Source organism: Dama dama, chromosome 1 (genome assembly GCF_033118175.1).
Source record: "Dama dama isolate Ldn47 chromosome 1, ASM3311817v1, whole genome shotgun sequence".
Taxonomy (NCBI): domain Eukaryota; kingdom Metazoa; phylum Chordata; class Mammalia; order Artiodactyla; family Cervidae; genus Dama; species Dama dama.
Window position 1 is genome coordinate 62,666,322 of NC_083681.1, and position 22,808 is coordinate 62,689,129.

The following is a 22,808-nucleotide window of genomic DNA, read 5'->3' on the forward strand; positions in this document are numbered from 1 at the left end:
ATTTCTTCACTTTCTCCAGTGGTTTCCCAGTATTACCTCTCAGATTAAAATCCAAACTTCTTAACCCATCGATAAAGCCCTTTGCCTACTAGATCACTTTCGTCTCTTGCCATTTCGCCCTTAGTGAACCTCAGTCTCTCAATGTGTGGATATATTCTTTTTATTTTCCATATTATAACCTTGAAAGTGTTACTTGGTCAGTTGTGTCTGACTCTTTGGGATCCTATGGACTATAGCTGCCAGTCTCCTCTATGAGATTTCCCAGGCAAGAATACTGGAGTGGGTTGCCATTTCCTTCTCCAGGGTATCATTCTGACCCAGGAATTGAACCCACATCTCCTGCATTAGCAGCTGGTCTCTTTGCTGTCTGAGCCACCGGGGAAGGCTTATATCAGAATAGATCACATTTTTCCACTCCTTCAGGGCTAACAGACTATTTTTTCTTTACTACCTGATTTGAGCATCACCTCTTCTGGAACTTTATATGACTACTGTTATTTTATGTGTGTCTTCTTTGCCTTCTCATACGGCATGCCTTTATTATACCTGTATTACATATATTACACTGCTTTATAATCGCTTACTTGTTATCTTCTCCACTAGAGTAAGAGACATGGGTTTGATTCCTGGGTCGGGAAGATCCCCTGGAGGAGGGCAAGGCAGCCTACTCCAGTATTCTTGCCTGGAGAATCCCCGTGGACAGGGGAGCCTGGCAGGCTACAGTCCATGGGGTCACATGACTGAAGTAACTTAGCATACATGCAAACTGATTTCTTAGGGCACACACACTACATCATTTAATTCTTGACCTAACATCTAGCTTAGTGTCTGATATATTATAGCTATTCAATTAATGTCTTAATGCAATAAAAGAATAACTTTTCTCTTTTGTATATTATCTTTCAGATTCGATACATTTCTCAGACTCAAGGTTTACCAGGAGAACAGTTGTTAAATGTGGGTACAAAATCCACAAGATTTTTTTGCAGAGAAACAGATCTCTCCCATTCTGGTTGGAGATTAAAGGTAACTCACTTAAAAAAATATTTAGAAAAACAGTTTTCTAAGATGCCTTACATTCATGGATAATACTCTCTGTGCCTATTTTTATTTTATTACATTTGTTTCTTTTTTGCCATCCCCCAATCCCGCTTTTAATAAGGAGAGTCTTTTCTGAATAGCTTAGCTCATTCTCTAACCTGGCAACACAATTAGTAATGCGTTTTAAACAGTTTAAAAAATTTTATGTGTATCATTTTGAGTTCTTCCCTACCCAGCTCTACATTTATCAAGCTTTATGGGACAGGGTTGAACCTAACCACTTACTGTGTAACCCAAGTATGTAATTTATTCCCAGGATCAGTAAATCTTTAATGATTAACTTTAGTAATTTTGTTAGGGAATTTATCTATGTGTGTGATTTTTATCTATATATTTTTTGACCTGAACCTGAATGTCTCATTTTCTATATACTTTTAAACTTATATTTTGATAGTTATTCTTTTGAAACTTCTACTTGCCTTAGAATAGTCAATATATTAGACTAAATGTGCCAGAATTGAAGAAATAAAGAATTTATAAATGGTAGTAATAAGATATTTTCCTTCTCTGATATATTCAATAAGACACTGGAAGAACATGAGGCAGAGACAGGAATGAAGTCTAAAGAAGCCAGAAAGTACATATTCAACAGTCTGGATGATATAGTGCATGTGAGTACCGCAGTCACATTTGTCAATTTTTCATGCATATAAATTGGTGGACTTGAATGCCAAGAATGCCAAAATATGTTAGTAATTTTCTATATGACAGAGTGCTTGCTGTTTTTAAGCTCGTCAAATGAAATTGATTCTAATGTTTCAGAAACTAAATTTCATTCATCTTTCTCAAATCTTTGATTTGTATTATCCTGTTCTTCAGTATTTTCTTTAAAAAGGAAGACCCTAGCAAACATATTTCTTTTACTTACATCTCTCTAGAATTGAATGTTTGTTTAGTTAAAGCAGTTTTTTCCCCGTTTTGAATGCTTTTTGATACCTCAAAATATTTTTGAGATGTTCTTTCTTATTTGAAAATAATTGTATTTTTTTGTTCTTTCCTGTGTTGAGTTTTTTTTTTTTTTTAATTGTGAGACTTTAACGTATACTATGTTGTTTGGTTTATTTTCATTTGATGTCTTGAAATTTTGATTTTGCAGGTGAACACAGTGATGGATTTGGAAGGAAGTGATCTTTTGGCTGAGAAAGCTGATAGAAGAGAGTTTGTTGGTCTGTTGAAAAAAATGTTGCTGATTGACGCAGATTTAAGAATTACTCCAGCTGAGACTTTGAACCATGCTTTTGTTAATATGAAGCATCTTCTTGATTTCCCTCATAGCAACCAGTATGTTACTTTAAAATCTTTTAAAATGATTCTGAAGAAATGATAATGCTGTCTATAGTAAACCAGTTTGTTAGAAAAATGATTGAGTTTCTTCATTAAATATAAGTAAACTGAGTCAAAAGAGGTTAAGCTAACTTGACCAAGTTTACATAGACAGTAAATTGCAGAGTAGAACTAGAATGCAAATCTAAATCACAGTCCAGTGTTCTTTTTCCAAAATAGCATATTGAAAATGACTGAGTGATAGCACTTTTACATAATATTCTTACCTTAATGACTGGACATATTTATAATTAAAGAAAGTGTTAAGTTTTTCCTCCTTCAATTTTGAGTCCTGCAAACTGCAAATTGAAAAACTCCCCTTTTCAGTTTCCCTTTACCATTTGCTCTTTTCCTCCATTCCCCCGCCCCCCTTTCCTCTCTTCCTTGTGGAAGGAGGTTTTTTAATGGGTTGGTGGAGAAGAATATATGCCCGAAATGAAATGGAGGTCACAAATTATAGTGTGCTCACCAAAATGTGCTCACTGTTGCTTTACTGTCTCAAGAAAATGTTTCAGATAGAAGCATCTGCTGCTGCTTGCTTCAAACTTCCATCCTATAGGATTTCCTGGTAGACATAGTATTGGAAATCTGCAAATTAAGTGCAAGCCATCGACTTTTTTTTCTTTTAAAAATAATTTTTAATCTTAAACTATTCTAAACATTTAAAAAAGAATATGACCATTACTGTTTACTTTTTATTTTGCAGTGTAAAGTCCTGTTTTCATATTATGGATATTTGTAAGTCCCATCCAAATTCATGTGATGCAAATAATCACAATAAAACTTCACTTTTAAGACCAGTTGCTCCAAGCAGTACTACTAATCTGGCAGCAAATTTTACTAAAATTGGCACATTAAGAAGTCAGGTAAGACCAAACAGTATTTGGTCATTTTTGCTTCTCTTTTCTTTAACAGTTAATCATTTTGCTTTTGAAATATGCATAAATTTCCATATTAGCACTTCCAGTGCTGATGAGGTCTTACTGTGCTGTTCTATTAAATCTCTAATATTTTAGGGTAACAGTTGGAACATACCTACTCAAATTTATTTTTTTTCCTTCACCTTTTATTCTTTCAATACAATCTATCGGCTCTTCTGTGTCTCAAATCTATAAGAAGTAGACTTCAGTAAGATCAATTTCTGAGTCCGTCTTTATCACAGAATTATGGTTTTTTATTTTTTATTTTTTTGTGTAATAAAGTTTTATTAAAGTATAAAGGAGATAGAGAAAGCTTCTGCATAGGCATCAGAAGGGGGCAAAAGAGTACCCCTATGGTTTTTTAAAATACATTTTATTTCTACTTATAAAGCATGTGTACGCAATTATTAGAAGCCTACTCTGTATAATGAATGCCGTGTCCATAAATTGTTTGCAGGCATTAACCACATCTGCTCATTCAGTTGTACACCACGGGATTCCTCTGCAGGCTGGAACCGCTCATTTTGGTTGTGGTGATGCTTTTCAGCAGACACTGATTATCTGTCCCCCAGCTATTCAAGGTATTCTTTATTTAAATTACACTTTGAGTTTTGGCATGCATTATTTTAAAATAAGTTTAGGCATCTATTCATTAGATATACTGAATGGGTTTTGTTACATTTAATGCTTGAATTAATTAATTCTTGAATTAATACTTGAATTTAAGTTGGTCAGTAGCCTTTAAACCACTGATACTCATTAATTGACTGGAGTTCCATTGTAGTCATCATTAACAAAGTGGATCATATGACAGTTGTATTTCCTGTAGAGTCTAGCATGATAAAATACTTTAGTAGGAATTAATGAACTGGGAAAGCTGTGGATTGTTCTATGCTGGGTAAAACTGCTCCAGATATTCAGGTTAAATACTTAATATCTGCATGTCATCTCTAGACATTACCGTGACTGAAAGCTCAGATATTTATGTTTTGGTCAAAGGATTTCTTTCCTAAAATATTGTAGTCTTGTTTTTTACCCATAGCTTAGTTTTTTGTTTTCTAAATATTGACTTTTATCAAATTGCCTTTATTTAGTTAAAAAATATCAAATCCTCAAATGAGATAATGACAGAATGCCTTTGAAGAGGCATTAATTCTCACACTGAGGAACTTCTTTGTGGTAGGAGAGTAATAGCAGTGAACTTTTTGGCTGGAATAGCTAGAATGAAGTCCTCTTTCCTAGGTCCTGTACTAGCATCTTGTCCTTGCTAGGCTGTAACATCTAAATCTTAAAATCGAGAGATTTCACACGGGCCTGAAAGGACTGTTTGGCGTGTTGTCATGCTGTTAGTAATAAGTGAGAGCTCTTGGTGCTAAGTCAGGATGCCTGGGGCCTAGTTCTTGTTTCTTCTGTTTGCTCTGCCGTCCCAGACAAGTTTGTTAACTTGCTTCAGCCTTAGTCAAAGAAGATAGATGGAATGGCTACTCTCTTGATCATTTCCAGCTCTAATATTTCTGGGTTCTGAAGGTGATATTTTAAATGTTTATTTAAGGATATGAGCAACTTTTTGAAGTTTTTATTTTAATCTCCTGCACAGTATCTAAAAAGCACCAAGAGTGTGTTGACTTGCTTGACTAGTCATGAGAGATGTGAAAACATGGCAGCTCTTCAGCCACTTTGGTTCTGCCCAGGGTAGCTTTGGTCTGTTATCTGTGACGGTGACCCACGGCTTATCTGGTAATAAAAATACCTATAGCATATTGTCAACACTCTTAAAGATGCTGTTGTGTTTCTTTGTTTTTCTTCAACTGTTGTTATAAAAATTTTGAGCATCTAGAGAAATTCAAATAATAGTAATGCCTTCTACTCTAGATTCAACAAGTATTAACATGTTATATTTATCCTCTCTATTACACATACACACACTGTTAATAGTAAGTCATAGATGTTTTACTTCTAAATACTTGAGCACACAAAACTGATGCTTTTTTTTTTCTTTCAATCAGTTACTACTTAAGTGGTATCTTGACAAATACATTTTCATATAGATGTGTTTAATCTGTGCTAATAGGTTGTTTTCTCCTTGGTGACTCAGTGGTAAAGGATCTCCTGCAGTGCAGGAGACATGGGTTTGATCCCTAGATTGGGAAGACCCCCTGGAGGAGGAAATGGCAGATCACCCCAGTATTCTTGCCTGGGAAATCCATGGACAGAGGAGCCTGATGGGCTACAGTCAGACAGGACTTAGTGACTAAACAACAAAAAATGCATTGTTAGGTTCTGTCTCTTTCTTCCATGTGCCAAAATTAATTTGGGGATTGCCTTCTACGTACAGTGTGGTGTATTTCATCACGATCTGGAGTAGCAGGAAATTCCCTGGGGGTTCCTGGTTAGAATTCTGGGCTTTTGCTTCTTGGGGGCCCTGGTTTGATCCTTGGTGGGTAAATTAAGATCCTGCAAGCCATATAACAGCTGTGAGTGGTTCATACAAGGATAACAGAAGGAAAAGGAGATATTCTCAGAGTCGTTAACTGATCAGATGTCAAGAACAATGGTTTTGGAATTAATAATAAGACAAAGCAAAATATTTGTTCGCTTATTGAACTAATAGGTGTGGTTGCAGCAGCATAACAGGCAGGCTTTATAATATGTTGTCTCATTATTTCTTATCTTAGTATAGTGGCTGCTTAGAAAGGAAAGTTTTCCCTCTAATCCATTTTGGCGTTTCTGTAGAAAATCCCAGTGTTGGTCTTCCTACCCCTTTATCTCATAATGTGCCAGTCTATTTTGAAGATACGAGCACAGTTTTACAGTCGTTTGAACATTCTTTGGCATTGCCTTCCTTTGGGATTGGAATGAAAACTGACCTTTTCCAGTCCTGTGGCCACTGTTGAGTTTTCCAAATTTTCTTATGTATTGAGTGCAGCACTTTAACAGCATCATCTTTTAGGATTTTAGATAGTTCAGTTGGAATTCCGTCACCTCTGCTAGCTTTGTTCATATTAATGCTTCTCAAGGTCCACTTGACTTCACACTCCAAGATGTCTGGCTTTAGGTGAGTGACCACACCACTGTGGTTATCACAGTCATTAAGATCTTTTTTGTATAGTTCTCTGTATTCTTGCCATCTCTTCTTAATATCCTCAGCTTCTGTTAGGTCCTTGCTATTTCTGTCCTTTATTGTGCCCATCTCTGCATGAAATGTTCCCTTGATATCTCCAATTTTCTTGAAGAGATCTCTAGTCTTTCCCATTCTATTGTTTTCCTCTATGTCTTTGTGCTCATTTCACATGCTAGCAAGGTAATGCTCAAAATCCTTCAAGCTAGGCTTCAGCAGTATGTGAACGAAGAACTTCCAGGTGGATAAGCTGGATTTTAAAAAGGCAGAGGAACCAAAGATCAAATTGCCAGTATCGTTTGGATCATAAAGAAAGCAAGAGAATTCCAGAAAATCATCTATATGTGCTTCATTGACTACGTGAAAGCCTTTGATTGTGTGGCTCACAACAGACTATGGAAAATTCTTAAAGAGATGGGAATACCAGACCACTTATCTCCTGAGAAACTTGTATGCAGGTCAAGAAGCAACAGTTGGAACAGGACATGGAACGACAGACTGGTTCAAAATTGGGAAAGGCTGTAGCTTATTTAACTTCTTTACGGAGTACATCATGCAAAATGCCAGGCTGGGTGAATCAAAAGCTGGAATCAAGATTACCAAGAGAAATTTTGACAACCTCGGATATGCAGATGATACCATGCTATTGGCAGAAAGGGAAGAGGAACTAAAGAGTTTCTTGATGAGGCGGAAAAGGAGAGTTAAAAAGCTATCTTAAAACACAATATTTAAAAAATTAAGCCTTTTAAAAATTTAAAAAATTAAAAAATATCCTCGTAGCATCAGAGGTCCCATCACATCAGGGCAAGTAAATGGGGAAAATGTGAAAGCAGTGACAGATTTTATTTTCTTGGGCTCCAAAATCACCATTTATGGTGACTGCAACCATGAAATTAAAAGACACTTGCTCCTTGAAAGGAAAGCTATGACAAACCTAGACAATGTATTAAAAAGCAGAGTTATCACTTTGTCAACAAAGGTCCATATAGTCAAAGCTGTGGTTTTTCCAGTAGTCATGTACAGATGTGAGAATTGGACCATAAAGAAAGCTGAATGTCGAAGACTGATTGATGCTTTTGAATTGTGGTGCTGGGGAAGACTCTTGAGAAGTCGCTTGGACAGTAAGGAGGTAAAACCAGTCAATCCTAAAGGAAATCAACCCTGAATATGCATCGGAAGGACTGATGCTGAAGCTGAAGCGCCAATTCTTTGGCCACCTGATGTGAAGAGCTGGAAAAGATTCTGGACACTGGGAAAGATTGAAGGCAGGAGGAGAAGGGGATGACAGTGAATGAGATGGTTGGATGGCATCACCATCATGATGGACGTGAGTTTGAGCAAACTCTGGGAGATAGTGAAGGTCGGGGAAGTCTGGTGTGCTGCAGCCCATGGGGTCGGAAAGAGTCGGATGTGACTTTATGACTGAGTGACAACAACATTTCGATGAAACATTTTAAAATGATTATTGAGTAGCAGTTATGGTACCATTATAGTTTGTATTTTAAAATAAAATTTATGTTTGTTGTACTTCACTTTTTATTTTTTTACTATGGAGCTATATTGTTTAAGCATGCATTTCATGTATTTTAGATACTACAGATATAATATGTAGGTATAGCTAAATAGGTACCACATCCCTAATATTGTGCTGTTTTTATGTACAGAAGACTTAGACAGGCTTTTACTTAACGTATCTGAGTATAGGTTGTATATAGTGAACAAGCATTTCTGAAAAGCTAGTTAATTCATCCCTTCTGGATGAAAACTGCTTCGGAATCAAATACATTCCAGCAAAATTCTCCTCTGTTGTACTAGAATAGACTTTGAGCTCTTTGTGTCATGCTTTCCAGATATCAAGCAAATCTAATCATTAAAGTTTTAGCTTATAACCATACAGAAAATTGGAATTTTAACCTCCTTTTGAATTTGATTTTAAAAAAAGACTCAACTTCTTGAGAGATTGTAAGAGAATTCTTCTCATCTTAAGGCTTTGATTATGAGGAGAATTTAAGAGCAACCTGAATATGGGGGGATGGGATTTAAGAATCCGCTCTGTGATTTCATCCATATCGAAGTGAATTCTGCTTTTTTCTCTGATGAGATTCTCTATTGCTGCAATATATCTGCACAGCCTGGGTGTACTTATATTCCATTTCTTGGAGAATTTGCTGTTCAACACATGCTTTTTGGAAAGGGTAAGAAGGTCAGTTTTAAAAAATAACTCATAGATCTTTGTTAAACTTAATTCACATTGAGCTCTTTAGGTGGAGCTCAAGAGGGTAGAGCACCCTTCGCAGTAGGATAAAAGGCTCTGGAGAAAATAAACACAATAAAATTAACTTCCTTAGAATTACCAGTTACTGTGTATTCATGCAATAAATAATGTCAGGTTATTTTTCAGTAGGAAAAGAAAACAATTTTTTTTTTTAATGGCTGATCACCCAAGATCACTTTTATCCAAAAACTAATTATCTTTAAACAATCTGCCAGCCCATATTGAAAGTAAATGCTGCAATAGACTGGAATTATGAAATAGTGAATTTATTTTAGTAACTGAGCTTTCTGATCTTAGGAGGTATCCCTACTACCTTGTTAGTTAAAGTTCTTAGTTGAGTAACACTCTTTTACTCTTTAAAGTTTAGTACTGTGGGTCGTAATGTTTGCAGGTGCTCTTGCAATGTATGGCAGACATACTAACATTAACAGTATTAGCCTGGGTAGTAATCCTGCCTGTAATTTTCCTAGGGGGTAAGCAAAATGGCATGTGTTTCTCTTGGAGTTCCAATAGCTCTCCACTAGAAATAATAGTAAATTAAATCACAATGATCAAAGCTCAGTTGCATCATCATATTAGGCAGAAAAGTTTACTTTTTGTTTCTCCTTAGGAGATTGAAATGAGTGTGCCATCCTGAATTTTATTGACTCCTGTAGACTGTCATGGTCATTGAAGCTGTGGCACAGTCCCCCTTTGGTGACTCAGGTGTAAGATCCTATTACAGTTTTAAAGAAGAGAATAGCAAGCACAGCGTGACGTTTGTAAAAAGATGAACATTTACCTGCTAGAGGATAAGGATTTTGAGTCAGGTTCATCTTTTTGTGTCTTATCAATATGGCAGAACTTCTAAAAAAAGAAAAATAAAGTATAATAGCAAACTTTAAAAGGAATGAGAAATTTCAAAAACGATAAATGATTCAACTTTATGTATTGTAAAATAGAAAGAGTAGCTTTATAACAACTTTTGGAATGATGTACCACAAGGTACATAGAGTATTATGCAGGGGATTTTTTTTATAATCCTAACAAGAATTTTAGCAGTTCATAAATTTATAAGAGTTTTGTAAGATAACTCAGAGAAAAGTTTTTCTTTTATTTGAAAACTATTCTTTTCTATTTCATAGGTATTCCTGCGACACATGGTAAACCCACTAGTTATTCCATAAGGGTAGATAATGCTGTTCCCCTTGTAACTCAGGCCCCAGCTGTGCAGCCACTGCAGATCCGACCAGGAGTTCTTTCTCAGGTTGGTGATAATAATTCGTTATTTTTGCATATGTGCTGTCCTTCTCATACTCAAGTGGAGGCCTTAATCCATCGGTAATACATGGGCTTGTGCTGTTGGAAATAATGAAAATGACCTAGACAGGAATTCTTTCCTTAAAGATTATTGAATTTAACTTTTGTAATTTTTAGTTACTTTGAGTTACTTGTGACATACTAGTTTTGCTTTTGCTTTTGGTTTTGTTGTTTTTGCTGCAGCAGACATGGTCTGGTAGGACACAGCAGATGTTGATACCTGCCTGGCAACAGGTAACACCCCTGGCTCCTGCTACCACTGCATTGTCTTCTGAGGGTGTGGCTGGGTCACAGAGGCTCGGAGACTGGGGGTAAGTTAAAAACAAAAATACTTCTTTGTGAGTCGTTTGCAAAATACTTATGGTAACATAAGGATTCAATTTTTCTAAATTTTCTCCATAGGAAAATGATTTCACACAGCAATCATTATAGCTCAGTGATGCCACAACCTCTTCTAACTAATCAGATCACTTTATCGGCCCCTCAGCCAATTAGTGTGGGCATTGCACATGTTGTTTGGCCTCAGCCAGCCACTACCAAGAAAAATAAACTGTGCCAGAACAGGTTAGTATTGATATTTTAACTTTTTCTCTGCATTTTGAAAATGAATCATTAAAATAAATTTTGCATGCACACCAAAGGGTCACCCTGTTGTATTCAAAATGACCTCTTTGATAGATTTGCTACAAATACTAAGCCAAGCTCCCTTCTCAATTTCTCAGAGGTATTTTGGTAAAACTAATGGAATGGGAGCCAGGAAGAGAGGAAATAAATGCTTTCAGTTGGTAAGATTGTCTTTATTGCCCTTTTGATTTATTATCTACCTATAATGTTAGACAATTCTAGACACTCAGAATCACATTTACCAAAAAAAAGACCATTAGAGTATAAGTAAATGCATCTACACTTGTTCCTAGAGATTTTATGTATCACAGACTCATGATCTGTGTCTTAGTGCGTCACATACATAATCTTGAACAAGTGAAGGTTCGTATTGTTACTTACAACATGGTATTTTGGGAAAATGTCATGTATATATTTTGATTATAGAAATGACACATTATTCCTTTGATTGCAGGAGTAATTCATTGCAGAATACCAATATCCCACAATCAGCATTTATTTCCCCAAAGACAGTAGCTGGGAAAGATGTCGAGGAAGTAAGTTGTATAGAAACACAGGACAATCGTAACTCAGAAGGAGAGGCAAGAAATTGTTGTGACACATCCATCAGGCAGGACTCTGATTCATCAGTTTCAGATAAACAGCGACAAACCATCATCATTGCTGACTCCCCGAGTCCTGCAGTGAGCGTGATCACCATCAGCAGCGACACCGACGAGGAAGAGACGTCCTCGCAGAGACATTCACTCCGAGAGTAAGTGCCGAAAGCAGATTCGTGCAGTTTTGCAACATTCTTAAATTTTGCAACTTCCCTGATGGCTCAGACGGTAAAAGCGCCTGCCTACCATGTGGGAGACCCAGGTTCGATCCCTTGAGTGGGGAAGATCCCTGGAGACGGAAATGGCAACCCACTCCAGTACTCTTGCCTGGAAAATCCCATGGACAGAGGAGCCTGATAGGCTACAGTCTATGGGGTCATGAAGAGTCGGACACGACTGAGCGACTTCACTTCACTTCACTTCTTAAATAACGATGATGGCATCCTCTGCTGTGGTGGAAAAAAAACTTTGTGATTTATTATCGTCTCTTAATGTCCTTCAGAGTAAACTTCCTGAATAGTATTTAGCATGATTGAAAGCAAAAGTCGCTTAGTCGTGTCCGACTCTTTGCAACCCCGTGGACTATACAGTCCATGGAATTCTCCAGGCCAGAATACTGGAGTGGGTAGCCTATCCCTTCTCCAGGGGATCTTCCCGACCCAGGAGTCAAACTGGGGTCTCCTGCATTGCAGGTGGATTCTTTACCAACTGAACTATCAGGGAAGCCCATTTAGCATGATTACTGTAGCATTTTTCCTGTATTTACAAGCTTTAGATTTTTATCCATGTAGGTCTTTCTTAACTGTTTCATATCTGGGGAGTAGGTTCTCATTTTTGACCTGTTTTCACCTTCCCTCTTCACTAGATGTAAAGGTAATCTGGACTGTGAAGCTTGCCAGAGCACTTTGAACATCGATCGGATGTGTTCATTAAGTAGTCCAGATAGTACTCTGAGCACCAGCTCCTCGGGGCAGTCCAGTCCATCTCCTTGCAAGAGACCGAACAGGTAAAGGAATTTTAATGGCAGTGTATTATAAACATGAAGTCTGCTAAAAAGCCTCTGCTTTCTTTCGTTGTTGTTTAAATTAGTACCTGCCAGTTTACCACAGTGGCTCTCTCTTGTTCATAAGTTTTGAACTAGATCACCTTTTATAAACTCAGGTGTTAAGTAGGAATTTTCTTTATTATTACAGAACAGATCTAAATGAAAAATTGAGGTTCTAATAAATGGATTTTAAAAAATCATTTGTTTTTGAAAGGGTAAAAAAGTCACATCCTCAGCTCCAGCTCCACAGACTACTATTGTAACTTAAATTTAGAATAAGAACATTTACTTTAGCAATACAAAAAGGAATGTTTTACATTATAAAGTAATGACCCACTGTCAGAGTATTTGCTGTGATTTTTTTCTCTCTTGTGATTGATTTGCCTGGTTTTATCTGTATTTCCTTTCGGCCAGGAATATGCATTGCCACTGAAGTAGTGAACGACTCCTAACCTGCATGATGTACTGTCTCATTAAGAGATGAGCTGTAAAAATTTCAGTGAAATACGTTTGATTTCCGCTCGACATTCTTTTTATAGTGGAAAAATTTTTCAGTCATTATTTTATTCTTTTTTTTCCCTTAGTCCGGAAATATGGTTTTTAATACTTATAGCCAAAGCTCTGTGGAAATCTAAAATAGTATTAACATATCTTCTTATAAATTGTTTATAATGTGATTTGCAAGTTGATGCTATGCATTTGTTGTTGTTTAGTTGCTAAGTCGTGTCCCAACTCTTTTTGTGACCCCCATGGACTATATAGCCCACCAGGCTTCTCTGTCCATGGCGTTTCCCAGGCAAGAATACTGGAGTGGGTTTCCATTTTCTTCTCCAGGGGATATTCCTGACCCAGGGATCGAACTTGCATCTCCTGCTTTGGCAGGCCGATTCTTTACCACCGAGCCACCTGGGAAGCCCCGTGATGTGTGTGTGTGTGTGTGTGTGTGTGTGTGTGTGTGTGTGTGTGCGCGCGCACGCGCGCACACACATCTCACACACACACACACACGTAAGATATAAAAATATATATACATAAAATATACATATAAAAAGATACACTTCAAATTTTAAGTATGAAATGAGTGGTTAAAACAGAATAAATGCAATAAAAATCCCAAGGTGGCCGGGGGGCCCCAAGGATTAGGATGAGAAGAGAAATCTGGGCTCTGGGTGGTTAGACTTTCAGAGAGCTAGGAAAGGCCTTTCGAATAACTGGTTAGTTAAAAGGACCCAAATTATCACTCAATTATTAGTGATAATTCTAATATTAAATATTATTAATAATTCTAATTTATTAGAATTTGATCTCAGATATCCAGGTTGCCTGTTTTGTTTGTACATTTCATTTCAGTTGTCTGGAACAGTACTTTTTTTTGTAGTATCTTGATGAAATCTTCTTTAGTTTATAATATGGGATTTTATGAACTGCTACTGAGGATCTAGTGAAAAGAGGAGGGAAAATTAAATGCCAAGAGGGTGTTCCTAAACAGACAGAATTAGCGTTAGCAGTCCAAATAGAGAATTAATGTGAGAGTCTAGGGAATCTATGAAAAATATGTTTGGGGTAAGGAAAAAGTTATAATTAGGTATGAAATAATTTAATAAGATCTTATGAATTTGGTGGAGTTTGGAAATTATTTAGATTTAAGGAAATTATTTAGATTTAAAACTTTAGATTTAAGGTTGAAAAACATTGGTACAAATATTTTCTTTTAGTATGTCAGATGAAGAACAAGAAAGTGGCTGTGATACTGTGGATGGCTCTCCAACATCAGACTCTTCAGGACATGACAGTCCATTTGCAGAGAGCAGTTTTGTGGAGGACACGCATCAAAACGCAGAATTGGTAACTTCTGCTGACACAGAAACCAAACCAGCTGTTTGTACTGTTGTGGTGCCACCAGTGGGACTAGAAAATGGATTAAATGCCGATGAGCATATGGCAAACACAGGTAAACTGAGTCCCCTCTATTTTCCTGATTGTCCCTTTAAAGGTCTTAATTTGGAAACATTAGAACCAAAAGTCATCTCTGAATTTCTGAGTTGTCCCTGCCAAATCTGTTGTACAAAAGAAATACTTTCTAATTATCCAGCGCTTGGAAACTAGGAGATCTTTACTTTTTATTTAATTTTAAGGTTCTCAGATCACTGTTGTGCAAAATATCTAAAGACCTTTCATAATTTTTATATGAGAAGGAAAAAGTACCTACTCTCTAATATTTTGTTGTTGCCAGATTCTATATGCCAGCCATTAATAAAAGGACGATCTGCCCCTGGAAGATTAAACCAGCCTTCCACAGTTGGTAATCGTCAGCAGAAATTGACATCAGCATTCCAACAACAGCATTTGAATTTTAGTCAGGTATGTTTGTGAATTTATGAGTCTTTGGGATTCAAATTCAGCAGTTTTTTAATTGGGAGAAAAAGATTCTCAAACTGTGTAAAATCTTAATAAACACTTCCATTTTCATTATTCCAAGTGACTGAAAAGTAATTGGCTTAATAATAGGATAATTATCAGGTTATCCATGGAACTTGAATTCTTTCCAAAGATTAGCTTCTTAGGTTTTCTTTAGAGAACCTGAGAGAATTCTTCTCTATCCTTAATGTAAGCTAAGATCTGAGAGATCCCCTATAGATTTTTAGTCACAGTATCTTTTAATTTCCCTTTTTCTCTTCTTTGTGACTTATAAAACATGTAATTCGTCTTTTGTTTTTGAATAGGTTCAGCACTTTGGGTCTGGGCATCAGGAGTGGAATGGAAACTTCGGACACCGAAGGCAGCAAGCTTATATCCCTACTAGCGTTACCAGTAATCCTTTCACTCTTTCTCATGGAAGTCCTAATCACACAGCTGTGCACGCCCATCTGGCTGCAAGTACGCACCTCGGAGGACAGCCTACTCTACTTCCATACCCATCATCAGCTGCCCTCAGTAGTGCTGCACCAGTGGCCCACCTCTTAGCCTCTCCATGTACCTCAAGGCCTATGTTACAGCATCCGACTTACAATATCTCCCATCCCAGTGGCATAGTTCACCAAGTCCCAGTGGGCATAAACCCCCGTCTGTTACCATCCCCAACCATTCATCAGACTCAGTACAAACCAATCTTCCCGCCACATTCTTACATTGCAGCGTCACCTGCGTATACTGGATTTCCATTGAGTCCAACCAAACTCAGCCAGTATCCATATATGTGAAAACTCACAAGAGTATATTGAGGAAGCTCAATGATATAAACATTTGATTAAAAATAAAACATGGTATTTAATAAATATTAGCCATGGCACAAGAAAATTATTTTTGAATCATGTAGACTTGGGTGCAATTTAAACAACTTTGAGCTTTAAAAAAAAACTCACTTTTAATGTGTTTTGCACATTTGGTATAACTTGTCTTTGGTCATGTTATCTTCTTATGTTGTAACTCTAGACAGGTGACTTATGGGAGCAGAAGTCCAGTTTTTGCTCCTGCTATTTTTTATAAAATTGCCTTCTAACTAGTGCAAGACACGTCCATATTTGGGAAGCCATTCTGTGTACAGACTTAGAGCAACAGATGCACATACGTCAGAATCACAGCATACAAGTGAATTGTATTATCTGTGTCTTAGTGTGTAAATGTTGGGTCACTTACCTAAGAAATTGAGCTATTGTTCTTTACATTTGCATGTGTCTTTGCATGGGCAAAATGTTGCCTAGACTTTGCTCTTAAATGTTGTTCTAATAATCTCAGCTGCATTGTAAACCGTTCCCACACATAGTGCCTTAAATATTTGAGGTTGTTAATGTTATTACTATATATAAATGTTGAGGACTGCAGCACTTAAAAATTCAGACTTACTCTTTAGTTTCCTTTGATAGAGTAATGTTCATTTTTGGTTTTGTGTGGTATGATTTCAGGTTGTAGCTATTTTTCCTTACTAAGAGGGCAGCATGTTTGCAATAGCTGAATTCTGCTGTCTGACTTTTTCAGAATGATCTAGCTTCAAGAAAAGCAAGCAGGTAGTAGTGCTTAAGAAAAATTGATTCAGTATCTAATGAATAGTTGATATCTGTCACAACACAGCATTTTATATACTGTTAAGTGAAACTGCAATACAATCTAAGTATATTTTGGGAGTGTTTGCTGTATAATTGGATTTAATAAAATGTTTAGAGATGCAGTAGGCATGACTTTGAGTAGATAATGAAAGAAAATGCAAAATGCTCATTGATTCATGATGTGGTTTCATCCTAGCTTGGGCAAACCATGCAGTATTTAATAAATAGTAGCAGAATATTTACTATTGAAGCTTGAAAAGATGTGAGTTCTTTGTGTGCAATTTTTCATTTATGCATGTGAGAGGGTTTTTTTTTTTTTTTTTTTTTTTAGTATTTTTACATTGTAGTACTTGTTTTGCTTGTTGGTGGTGTTTGCTTATTTAATACATTCCGTCAGGGACAGAAATTACATGCTTTTTTTTCCTAGGAAGTATGTCTTGGGTTTTTCCCTCTTTATTCTTTACTTTTTTTTTGGTGGTGGTGGTGGTTATGTTTAAATGAAGTTGCTTTTACAGCACCAAAGACTTAATCATCCATTTCCTATATAAAAGGTAGCTACTTTTTGCATAGACCTCAAGTATATTGTAGTGTAGAGGTGGAATTTAAAGGAAGGTATTAAACAGGCTGTGTTTTAGCTTATGGGCAAGTAATAAATTGTATCATTTATCTTGAATGTATCATAGATAAGCTGCTATATAACGATTGCCACTTCAGATAGCTGTGAAATTAGGTGATTAACTAGTTGTTATTTAGCCTTCTAATTTCTGTATAAGTCTAATTACATGAAATAGAAGTTGGGGTTTTGATTTTTTACTTTGCTTTTCTGTTTGGAGTGTCATTGTAACTACTGTATTGTAAATGATGGAAAATAATTGCGTATGTTATTTTGGGGTGTGTTATTTGCATCAGTATTTTATCTCTATTAATGTTTGTGCTCATCACTGCATATAAAAAAACTTGGATGTATCAATGTAACTTAATTTTTTATTTTCATACTGGCATTGTAGACACTTGAGAAAGCTGTATCTTGCAGGCTTGACTTAACTTTTTTTCCTTAAAAATCTGGAATATAATCTTATACCATTTACTGGAAGAAACAGGACAAAGCATTTGAGTGTAAAACTCTCCAAATGTTTTGGATTTACAGCATTTCTTTGATAAATGAACTGCATACCACTAGTACAGATCTAGTACAGCGTTGACAATAAGCTAATAATGGATAAACTTTTCTTTACTCCATTAATACAAGCAGTGTTTTATTTAATAATCATCGATGAAATAAATGTGCCTGATATTAATTTTAAAAATTACAGTATTAGATCATAAAATAAAAACCAGCAGTACATTTTTAGTCACACTGAAAATGAAGGACTTAATTTTCCCCACAAGTTTCAGTGTTTTTAGTAATCAATTCTATGCATTTTATATAAATAGAAATATATATATATTACACATAAAAAGGAATAGCCTAAGATTAATTTAAAAGATTATTTACAGATGGCAAATTTATGGAGTCACTATTTAAGTAAACTTGCTGCCCTCCACAGCCTTCTAATTTTATTTATCTGGTCCAGCAGTTTACTGGTATCTGCTTGCTTGTTGGAGAAGAATCAGTGCTGGCAGCGCATGTTTAAGAAACACCAAGGGCAAAAGATTGATGTTTGTACCAGGTACAAAACTGGCACAGTTTTTTTTGTTCAGGGCTGTGTTTAGTACCCTGAAATGTCGTATTTTCTGTATTTCAGTTCCAAGACTGTGATGTCTTGTTAAATTGACAGTAAATGATAAACTTCAGTGTTTTCATAATATAATAGTCCTTTTTGATAAAGGCGTACCCGAGTTAAATACACTGCTCTTAGCTGATTCTAATCATGGACTTTTTAAAAAGAAAAAAAAAAAAAAAATTCCAAGATCCTGCTAAAGTCTAAATTTAGCATACTGACAAAAGAATATGGATTTGTACCCTCTTTAAAACCTTTTTTTTTTTTACCAGTTTTCTTTAGTGTTAATGCTCTCTTAAATAAAACACTGCATGAATTCCAAGTTGCATATTTGCATACTGTTTTAATTTACAAATTGTTTTTTAATCAAATATCCTGGTATTTTGTTTCTTTTTCCTTCAGGGTGTTTAAGTATGTTACTGTAGTAGCAAAACTTTTTCATTAAAAAAATCTCTACTACTAATTCTAAAGTTGGTTTGTGTTAAGTAAAAGTTAAATCATACACTGCAAGGTGTAGGAAGATTTGTTTTAAAGAACCCAATGATATAGGTTTGATTACTAAGTTTGAGCTATTAACTGTTTAACAATTTTAGACTTGTGGCTTTCTTTCTTTGGTTTGTTTGTTTTTGCTTTTACTTCTATGCTACACTAGTTTGCCATGTAGCAATTGCACTGTGCAATATTACAATAAGGACTGGGAAAATTTTTATGGATGTAATGTCTATTACGGTTTGCGATAGTATTTCTCTCTAGTTCTCAGTGATTTAAATGTGACCAAGCCTTCTGTACTTTGTCACAAAAAGCGGGTTTTCCAGGTGACTATTTTGGTGAGTGTCAAAATAAGAATTTATGGTGTATTACTGTCGATTCACTTTGAATTAAAATATATATATTGCAGCAAACAGCTTGTTGACTTTTTTTCCACCCCAGTACTACTTCCAGAGTAGGGAAGGAAGAGGTTAGGAAGATTGAGTTACCCAACTTACATCATTTCACTTAATTTTCAAGTCCACCTGTGAGACAGATATACAATTACCTTTATTATGTTAATGAAGAAATAGGCTCCAAATATCTAGGTAAGTTGCCCAAAGCCCAAGCGCTAATGATTGGTGAATCTGAGATGTGAACAGGCTGCCTAACCCCTAACCGTAACCAAACTACCAAACTACTGTCCGGCAGTTCGTTTAAATTCTGAGGTAGTGTACCAGAGTGCTGTAACCACAGGATACTGTGTTAGTCACTCAGTCGTGTCTGACTCTTTGCAACCCCACAGACTATAGCCCACCAGGCTCCTCTATCCATAGAATTCTCCAGGCAAGAATACGAGCAGGTAGCCATTCCCTTCTCCAGGGAATCTTCCTGACTCAGGAATCGAACTCGGGTCTCCTGCACTGCAGGCAGATTTTTTTTTTTTTTTTTTTTTTTTACTCTCTGAGCCACCAGGGAAGCCCAAATCACAAGATAACCGGGGCCCATTTTCCTTGAATATTTTTTGAGGTAAATATTTCTGTTCAGTGTGCATGAGTGAAGAATATGGAACTCACATGTGTTTTTAAGATATAAAACATGAGACTTCAAAGGGATGTGGTTGTAGTAAGCCAGTTTAGGTTGCCTTCAAACACCATCTTACACTTAAAAGTTTAGGTTTAGAGAAACATCGGTAGGAAAGTTTCTTGAGGAGCGCCCCACCAGCACACACCGGTGAGAATACATACTGTCAATCTTAGTGAACTTTACTTGGCATATATAAGATATACACACTTTGTTATATATTTGGTGTCTGGCTTCCTTTCATTTAACATTTTATTTCTAAGATTCATCCATGTTTATGTAGTTATGAATCGTTTATCCCCATTACTAAGTAGTATTCATCTGTGTGCGTATATAATCATTTATCTGTTCTGTTGATGGACATTTGTGTTGTTTTTACTTTTTGACTATTAGGACTAGTGCTGCTACAAACATTTTTCTTCACATCTTTGGTGAACATGTATGCATTTCCTTTGAGCATACATGTAGGTGTGGAATTCCCGGGTCACAGGGTGTACAGATGTTTTCCATAATTAGATACTGCCAACAGTATTTCAAAGTGATTAATTTACACCCAACAGCAGTATATGAGTAGTAGTTACTTTACATCCTCACACACTGTATATAGTTTTTCTTTCAATTTAGTCATTCTTATGGCCATGAATTGTTAAAAATTACGTGAACATTCCGATCCTACATGTAGGTAAAATCCAGATCTTGCAATTCACTTGAAGGTAAATTGGCTTCTTGAGAGTTAGGAAATATTCAGCCTTTTAAATGGATTCATGTATGGATGTGAGAGTTGGACTATAAAGAAAGCTGAGTGCAGAAGAATTGATGCTTTTGAACTGTGGTGGTGGGGAAGACTTGAGAGTCCCTTGGACTACAAGGAGATCAGTCCTGGGTGTTCATTGGAAGGACTAATGTTGAAGCTGAAACTCCAATATTTTGGCCACCTAATGCGAAGAGCTGACTCATTTGAAAAGACCCTGATGCTGGGAAAGATTGAAGGTGGGAGGAGAAGGGGACAACAGAGGAGATGGTTGGATGGCATTACGGACTCAATGGACACGAGTTTGGGTAGGCTCTGGGAGTTGGTGATGGACAGGGAGGCCTGGCATGCTACGGTCCATGGGATCGCAAAGTCAGACATGACTGAATGACTGAATTGAAATGAGAATTATAAAATATTCCTAAAGAGATTTAAAAATTCTTTGAGCAACACCTGTAAAGCATTCAGCCAGTACCTAGCATATAGCAGTGCCTGTCACATGGCAGGTGTGTCGTGAGTCATTCAGTAATAATCTATGAAGCGTCTACCATTTCCCAGCATTCTATGCTAGGGATATGTCAGTGGACAAAGCAGAAGATTCTTTTGCTCTTAGAGATCTTCCCTTTTTGTGGGAGGGAAAAATTTAAAGTAAGTAAGTTAGGCTAAGCAGAATGAAGAAAATAGAGTAACCTGGTTAAGTGACTAGAGGGTGTGTGTCAGGGAATGCCTCAGTGAGAAGATGGCATTTGAATTGTGGCAAGAAGAATGCTAGTCAGTCACGCGAGGGAAAAGTTTCTGGCGGAGAGACCAGCAAGTACAAAGGCGCTAAGTGGGAATGAGACTTAATACGGGCAGAATAGGAAAGTGGCCTGTGAGGTCCAAGTTCAGTGTAAGCGGAGTGGGAGCTAGAGGACAGCCAGAGGGGTGGGAATGCAGGCCTTTTGCCAAAGGTCTGGATTTTATCGTTTATGTTCATGGAAAGCAGACACCATTGAACTGACTTGTAGTGAACAGTTGTGTGGCCAGAGCACTGAAGACCAGAGAAGAGGTTTGGAAGTAGCCCTTGACCCCTAAATACTTAGGCAAGCAAGCATCGCTTTCTAAGAATAACATTGTTCAACTAATCACAAAACTATAACACCTGGCAAAATTAGTTGTTAAATCTAGTTTCCATCCATATTCAAAATTTCCCAAATGTTTCAAGAATGTCTTTTATAGCCATCTCCCCATTCCCCCTGTCTAGGTGCCAGCCAAGATTGACTCATCGAATTTGGTTATGATGGCTCAGACTGTTAAGTGTCTGCCTACAATGCGGGAGACCCAGGTTCAATCCCTCGGTTGGAAAAATCTCCTGGAAAAGGAAATGGCAACCCACTCCAGTATTCTTGCCTGGAAAATCCCATGGACGGAGGAGCCTGGTAGGCTACAGTCCATTGGGTCGAAAAGAGTCAGACACGACAGTGGCTTCACTTTTCTCTATTTTAGATTCAGAACAGTCTTTTTTTAATGATGTAGCTTTTGTTTTTTTTTGAAGAGTTCAGGCTAGAATAGCCTTCATTCTCCCTCTGATTGTTTCTTCATGCTAATTGTAGCATGAATTTCTGTTAAGTACAAGTTGGGGCTAGTGGCTTGATTAGACTCTGCTCCTTTGCAAGAACTGTAGGAGTAGTTGTGGCTTATTACGTCACATTAAGGGGCCCACGCGTAATGTCAGGTTGTCCATTATCAGCTATGACACTAAGATAAAGAGATTCTTAGCATATTTCTCCTTTTGTCATCTGTGGGGTTGGTACTGTGGCAGTATCAGTAATATTTTGCTCACTGGCTTTAGAGTCCATTCATGATCGTTGTCAGAATCAATTATTACACTGAGGGTTGCAAGAGGGTGGTTTTTCAGTTCCATCATTCCTTCTCCATTCTTTCCCTGGCATCATTTTCTTCTATAAAGGCTTTCTGCCTTTCTCCCTGTGCTCCCTCCAGCTTCTTTCTCTGTCTCTGTCTCTCTCACCATTGTGGATTCACGGATCAAGACTGGAATTTGTTGACATTACCACATTAGTCTCTGAATGTTTCCTCGCCTTCTGGCCTCATATGGTGTCTTAGGCTCACCTTGTATTTTTTCTGCCTTGGATCTGGAATTAGTCATTTCTCCCATGTTTCACAGGATCCAGCTGAGTAATGTTTACGATACAGAGGTAGTTCCTTTGTCTTCTGTAGTGCCATCCACTTACGGTGTCATGGTGTCATGGGTGTTGTTGACAGATCTTTCCTCTTAGTTTAGTTTTAATCCTGCATCCCCATTACTCAAGCTCATTCTGGTTCTTTTTTTTTTTTTTTAATACTTAAAAAATTTAAATAAATAAAAATTTAAAATTAAAAGTTATTTTTGGCTGCACTGGGTCTTCCTTGCGGCATGTGGGCTTTCTCTAGTTGCTTTG

At 36.9% G+C, this 22,808-nt stretch overlaps 1 protein-coding gene across 5 annotated transcripts in view; it reads left to right on the forward strand.

Moving 5' to 3' along the window:
- HIPK3 (homeodomain interacting protein kinase 3) overlaps positions 1 to 18,259 on the forward strand; it is an 84,134-nt gene extending 65,875 nt beyond the window's left edge. For 2 of the 5 annotated variants that reach the window (XM_061151590.1, XM_061151599.1), the window contains exons 4-17: positions 907 to 1,026; positions 1,626 to 1,712; positions 2,198 to 2,382; positions 3,131 to 3,290; positions 3,802 to 3,925; positions 9,862 to 9,983; positions 10,220 to 10,347; positions 10,439 to 10,600; positions 10,759 to 10,821; positions 11,115 to 11,414; positions 12,125 to 12,265; positions 14,020 to 14,255; positions 14,538 to 14,665; positions 15,028 to 18,259. In XM_061151590.1, coding sequence (XP_061007573.1) covers positions 907 to 1,026; positions 1,626 to 1,712; positions 2,198 to 2,382; positions 3,131 to 3,290; positions 3,802 to 3,925; positions 9,862 to 9,983; positions 10,220 to 10,347; positions 10,439 to 10,600; positions 10,759 to 10,821; positions 11,115 to 11,414; positions 12,125 to 12,265; positions 14,020 to 14,255; positions 14,538 to 14,665; positions 15,028 to 15,504 — 2,433 coding nt within the window. In that variant the 3' untranslated portion in view covers positions 15,505 to 18,259. The remainder of the gene's footprint in view (positions 1 to 906; positions 1,027 to 1,625; positions 1,713 to 2,197; positions 2,383 to 3,130; positions 3,291 to 3,801; positions 3,926 to 9,861; positions 9,984 to 10,219; positions 10,348 to 10,438; positions 10,601 to 10,758; positions 10,822 to 11,114; positions 11,415 to 12,124; positions 12,266 to 14,019; positions 14,256 to 14,537; positions 14,666 to 15,027) is intronic. The other 3 variants (XM_061151608.1, XM_061151616.1, XM_061151626.1) reach the window with 3 other exon arrangements.
- Positions 18,260 to 22,808: the final 4,549 nt, after the last annotated feature.